The sequence below is a fragment of the Odontomachus brunneus genome, unplaced genomic scaffold (genome assembly GCF_010583005.1).
Source record: "Odontomachus brunneus isolate Ranch 3 - 2012 unplaced genomic scaffold, Obru_v1 Obru_scaffold_199, whole genome shotgun sequence".
In the NCBI taxonomy this organism is placed as follows: Eukaryota; Metazoa; Arthropoda; class Insecta; order Hymenoptera; family Formicidae; genus Odontomachus; species Odontomachus brunneus.
In genome coordinates, this window is record NW_022639649.1 from 383,438 (window position 1) to 389,437 (window position 6,000).

The window sequence follows — 6,000 nt, forward strand, 5'->3', positions numbered from 1 at the left end:
AGAGAGAGAGAGAGAGAGAGTGAGAGAGGCTTTACCGACAAAACCGGTCAATTCTTTTTGCTTTCTCCAAAGATTATTCACTCGCGCTATTTTCTTATTCGAATTTCTTTTCTCTTTTCTTCGTCAAAAGATCTCACACTGGTTTCTCATTCATGAGACGTGTAGCAATGCGATCTTGCTGACCGAGATATTTCAGAGAAAGGGAGAGAACGCTTTCGACTATTAATTTACCATTTAGCAGCATTTTTCATACTGATGGCATTTCTCGCTACCGGTATTCAAAAGAAAGCCCAAAAGAAATCGACAAAAGAAAAGCACGTGGCATTGTTCGCTTCGACAGACACTCTTAGATTGCACTAGCAAATCTTTTGCGACGAATGATCCGTTGGCGAGTATCATAGATATCGCTTGCGTTTGATATGCTTTCCCCCAACGATCTATCGAAAGATTCAGGTTTTTTTCCGTCTCTAAGCATCACCGTGTGTGCGGCGTCGGAGCCGCCTTTTGTGCGACGCGACGACGTCGACTTACAAATTGGAATACAACGGACGCGGAGTTAGGAGAATCGTTTCACGCTTCGCGGGGGCGCCAAGTGGAAGACAAACACCGATAAAAAATGCATGAATAAAGCACTAATGGAGGCTCCATGGAAGAGGAATAAACCTCGAGCCACGGCGAAGCTCGTGAACCACCGAGAAAGAGAAAAAGAGTGAGAGAGAGAAAAAGAGAGACGGTCCGCGTTTACCGAAAGCGATGACGGGCGAGCCGTGCGATCGAACGTTCTTCTTTCAACGTCGATCAGAACGGCAAGAAAAAGAATGAGGAAAGAGGCTCGAGGAAAAGCGATTCTTTTCTGTTTTAGTTAAAAATGCAAGCTTTTGTCGATTCAGTTAGCTGGCATGAAAGCGCGATTAAACGCGATCCCTAAACATGGGTAGAATTGACTCACACCAACTTTAACTGAATGGGTAACTGAATGGGGAATGAGAAACAGATGAAAAAAACTCGGATGAGAAATAATATTTCTATTATTGTAACCGAAAACATTCGTCTGAACATTCAGCTGCATTAAAATATGGTCGAGGCAACTGACAATGAACACTATTCACATGACCAAAGTGATTTTGACTCATACCTATTTTGTTCTCTTTAGCTTTTTTCTTTACATATGACTTCTTTTGCTTAAACAGAATAAACGATTGTTTTTATGAAGAGCTATGATTTTAGGAAAAATGTCTATTTTCTCACTTGAAAGGAATTCTTCAAATTTTCTCACTTGAGAGGAATTCTTCAAATTTACCCGTTTGGAGTTCTATGGCTAAGGCATTGCATAAATTATACTTATAGCAGAAGGAAAAAGATCGCGGCTTAAGCTCAAACAATATTTAAATTTTCTAACGAGATGACACGTTTCTTCGTAATTTTCATTGCTTAAAAATCCGAATGTTTCACGGTTACTGGGAAGTGTCCGATCTCGTTTTTCCAGATCTCTTCGGGAGGACTCAACAGCGGTGCCCGCGATCGTTAGCTCCATTTAGCTGTTAATTACAATACATTCCCTTTCGCCGTGTTTCGCGCAAGTTACCAGGGAGGAAACCAGCTTCAGCTGCTGATGGCTTTGAGGAGGACGCGCGATCGCTATTAAGGGCGACGGGGGAATGTCAGGACGCGGTAAGTAAGAGAGCGCCATGTATCAACGATCGATCTCGTTCGCGGGCCCGGAGCGATTGCAATCGGGCCGCTTATCACGCGGATAGCGTTTCGCGTGAATCATCCCGCCGACGTTTTAACGACATGCAGCAGCCAGTCTGTCATTTGCCGGGCCGGGGTACGGTGACACGCATTAAAATAATAACACGCGTTACCGCGTTTAGCCGCGCGCGACGTCCGCGCGGAGAGAGCAGCTCGATCGACGCGCTGAAAATTACCCCATCGTCGAGCCAGTTCCGCAAACACTATTACGATGGGGCAGCCATCGTGAAATCACGCGCGTGTAATCTGCCTTCTCCGTGAGAAGTGGCCAGATCAAAAGTTACACGTTGAAAACGCTATAATTTCACCTTCGCGAACGTTAACAGCGCATCATTAATCGCAGCTGCTTCGCTGCTGATTTATTTAATGCGACGGTAATGATTTGCATTCTCGATCTATTTCTCTTATTCGCCAAGAATCATCCCCTTCTGACGATCACACGCTCAGTCAGACAGTGCACTAATGGAAGTTTCAGGCCTGGAACAGAGTACATCATATGTCGCTGTCGCATGTCGGAACGCAGCCGATAATCCAATGAGGAGAACTCATTCTCGAAAAATAAATTCTCTCATTGAATCATCGGCTGCGTTCCGACATCCAACTCCGACATACGACGTATTGTGTTCCAGGCCTCACATTGCGTCCGACATCCGACATACGACATCCGATTATCCACTAGGAGAATTGATTTTCCGGAGATAGAAGTGTCGCTAGTTAGAAACTCTGCTATTGATATCGTCGAATGTCGAACGCAGTGTGAATCCTCAATGGCTAACTCTACTTTTTAGAATTTTCTTCTTGGAGTGAAATTTCACTCCAAGCTTCCCTCAACGATTGTCTCACGTCGTGATAGTCATGAAAGTCCATCTAGGTGGCTACTCCCTTAAAGTGATCAATAAAAATATTTTTGATTGAATCAGTAAAAGGACTATTTCATCGATAATCAATGAGTATTCACTGATTTTCAGCGAGAACGCTCCTACTTTACTGCTCTGTCTCATTTCTCACTTATTTTGACCAGTGGAAGTGAGATTTTATTGAAATCTATAATATACAAATTCGTTATGCGCTACACCAAATCCAACGTTCCGCATCTATGACAATTGGTTGTAGGAGACGATCTAACTTAATCTAAATAGACGAGAACAAATGTGACTTGCACCTCAGGCAGTGTATGTTTATTAAAATGATAAATGATTCGTAATGATAACTGTTTGATCTGTTCGCCTAACGACCGTCAAACAGCAAGTGTGCTTTTGTTCTGATAGCCGAGGGATTAGTGCACCCTTTCCAATCGTCAGACCGGTCCTGATCTCAATTTCTGATTTCGCGGAACAACGCGTCACCCGCGTGTAGATCATCGCACTGCGAAAGGTCATAGCAGTCCCTCAGATCGGGATTTCACGCTGCTTCCTGCCTTCAATACGCACCAGACGACGAGGTGCCGACGAGGAAATGGAGCGAGAAACCCGACGAGGTCGATAACGTCGCGTCCGCTCGTCGCTTTAATTAATATGAGACGAAACGCGCGATATCGAACGATCGATCGGCCGCGTAATGTCGCCTGTTGAATACCATATCGCTTATGATAGGATGATTCACCACGGCGCGTCGGATACCTCAAGGACGGCGGTCTTTATCGCGCGTCTTGACACAGTGCCGCGCTTCATCAGCGGCGACATCGGAGCTGCTGCTCCGGGAGCATCCTCGCAACAAATGACGAGGCCTGCGAATCGAATTGCGAGCGTCACAAGCGGGCGTTATCCGAGAAAACGCTGTGCATGCGTAACTATTAATAACCGACCTACGCAAGTCGGGGTTGTACTGCGAGAATGCTCGCAACGGATTTCGTTCGCGACGCTGACTAGGTGGCTAGGTGGTGTTCTCTCTAAAGATACCCAACACCATTGCATCCGATACGTATCGGAGGACAATCGAAGGCGCGAGTAAGCGAAGGCGCAACATTCACGGCGCTTTGATAACCGGTAAAAGTCACGTCTGACGTAAGCTCGCGAAGCTGGATAAATAAACTAATAGTATTTACGACGCGATCGCGGAGGAGAAGAACTCGCCCGTGATTCATGGTGGCTGAATCAGCCGAGTAAGCAAGCATTCCCGTCCGATACGTCCTTCATCTAATCGCACCTTCGTTCGCCGTCCCCGGCGGGAACGGCGGAGAGCAAGAGCGTGTTCGCAAGACTGTCACCTGTGTCATGAGACGATCGGCGCCGGTGCCCTCTTCGTCCTTGAAGATGATGTCCGAGTTGTAATTGGGTACCAGATCCCGGAACTTGGAGTCGCCTCTGGAGATGCGTCCCTCGCTGAGGCCACTGGCCGGCAGCGTGTTCTCGCTAACGTTTGGCACATGCTGCTTGAACACCAGAGGAGTGAGTTTCCTCTGGTTGGAGCGTCGGCCGCCGCCTCTGCCGGGTCCGCACGCCAGGGCGAGACCGCCGCTGTTATCGAGCACGGGCAGCCAAAGGCTGAGGATCAGCAGCAGTACCTGGAGGAGTGAGCCGCACGTGCCTACGCGACTTCCGGCGATGCAGTAGCGGTGGCTCGCTTGGAGGCCGTGGCGACGATGATGATGGTGCACCATAATCGCGTGCCTCTGCGCCGAGGTCGACCCTGCGCGGCGGTCACTGCTCCCGCCGTCTCCAGAACGGCTGTCGGAACGACGACAACGTCGACGATGACGACGACGACGACAACAACGGCGGCGGCGGCGGCGGCGGCGGCGACGATGACGACGACGACGACGGGGGTAACAATCCGAACAACGTTGTACTACCGATCCTTCTTCTCCGCCACTTGCGACTGATCTCACTCACGCTTAACCATAACCGGGGCATCACACACCCCCCCGTGCACGCACTCTTACCACCGATGTGATCCCCGTAGTTGCGTCGACGATAATTACCGCGCGCGACCGACCACTAGCCGACGACCGGGACGACCGGCTTTTTCACCGGGACTTGGAGCTCGGGAGGACTTGGGGAGCGAGCAGGAGCAAGACGTGACAGATCGGTGGACGACCGATCGATCGATCGATCGGCGAGCCGACGTTGGGGACTGAGAATCTCCTGCAGGGTTGAACAAAGGCTGTCTTCCCTCGTATCGGTTGTTGGTTAAGGAAACAATGGTCATATGGATACTGCAACGAGTGTCAACGTGAGGCGTTAATGAGTCGCAGGAGGATTCACGAAGAGGATGGGGATGGATTTCTCGATATCCTTCCTTCTACATCCTAGACAGCGAATCAGAGGGCAGACTCGAGCCTTTTAAATTGCCGCGTCCACAGCACTTTCGGCCTCTTTCCCACCCGGGTGCGTGTAACCCTCTACGACGACGGTTCTCGTCGAGGAGGAGAGAGAAGTACGTGTGAGTCGACTCACTTGACTGAACGCGGACGAGCGCCGTCCGGAAGCTAGGGCACGTTTTCCGGACGAGCCGGTGGTGGGAAATGCGGTATGGGTTTTGGTGGGTACTCCTCGCGTTGTTTCTTTGGCTCGACCGGGTCCAGGGTGCCCCTCTTCCTGCCCCCACCCTGCGACCAACGGCCGGCCGGACCGCCGCCGCTGGCTGCTGCTAGCTGCTGCTGGTCCCCGTGGTGCTCTCGCAGACTCCAAAGGTGGTGGTGGATGATCTCGTCCCCTCCACGTAGGCCCTCCTGGTACCGTGCCGACGTCACGAGGCCTACTGTGCCTCTATTGGCCGGGGCGGAGCGTCCCCCCAGGTAAACGAAGACAGGTGCACGTGGCGGGAGAGAGGAAGAGGAAAAGAGAGAGAGACAGAAGGAGAGTGAACGGGGGGAGAGAACGGTCGCGAGAGAAAGAAAGAAATAGACGACTCGAGGAGGAAGATCTTCTAGCTTTCTCTTCTTTTAACTAGGCGTAGTCGACCTCTCATTCTCTCCTTCTCCTCCTCCTCCTCTTCTCGACCTTTCTGTCGCTTCACCCTCTCGCGAGCTATTTCGTCGTACATACGTCTGTCCATCCGTCTGTCTGTCCTTCTTGGACTATCTTTTGCTCCTTGTAGCTTCTTCGTCTGCTCTACTATCGCGTTTCTTCTTCGTCACCTCGTCGTCGTCGTCTCACCTCGTTACTCCGCTCCTCTCTTCATCGCGGATACGTCAATGCCCCTTCGCGTTTCTCACACCTCTGCGCACCTTCTTGCGCGCAACACCCGTCCAGAATTCTCCGCGGAGATTCTCAATGACTTTCTACCCCCAAGGCGCGCATCGACACC

At 50.4% G+C, this 6,000-nt stretch overlaps 1 protein-coding gene across 1 annotated transcript in view; it reads right to left on the reverse strand.

The window, feature by feature from the left end:
* The window catches only part of LOC116852005 (sonic hedgehog protein A), a 56,529-nt gene extending 51,540 nt beyond the window's left edge, over positions 1 to 4,989 (reverse strand). Inside the window, exon 1 of the mRNA XM_032831958.1 lies at positions 3,959 to 4,989. Coding sequence (XP_032687849.1) covers positions 3,959 to 4,351 — 393 coding nt within the window. The 5' untranslated portion in view covers positions 4,352 to 4,989. The remainder of the gene's footprint in view (positions 1 to 3,958) is intronic.
* Positions 4,990 to 6,000: the final 1,011 nt, after the last annotated feature.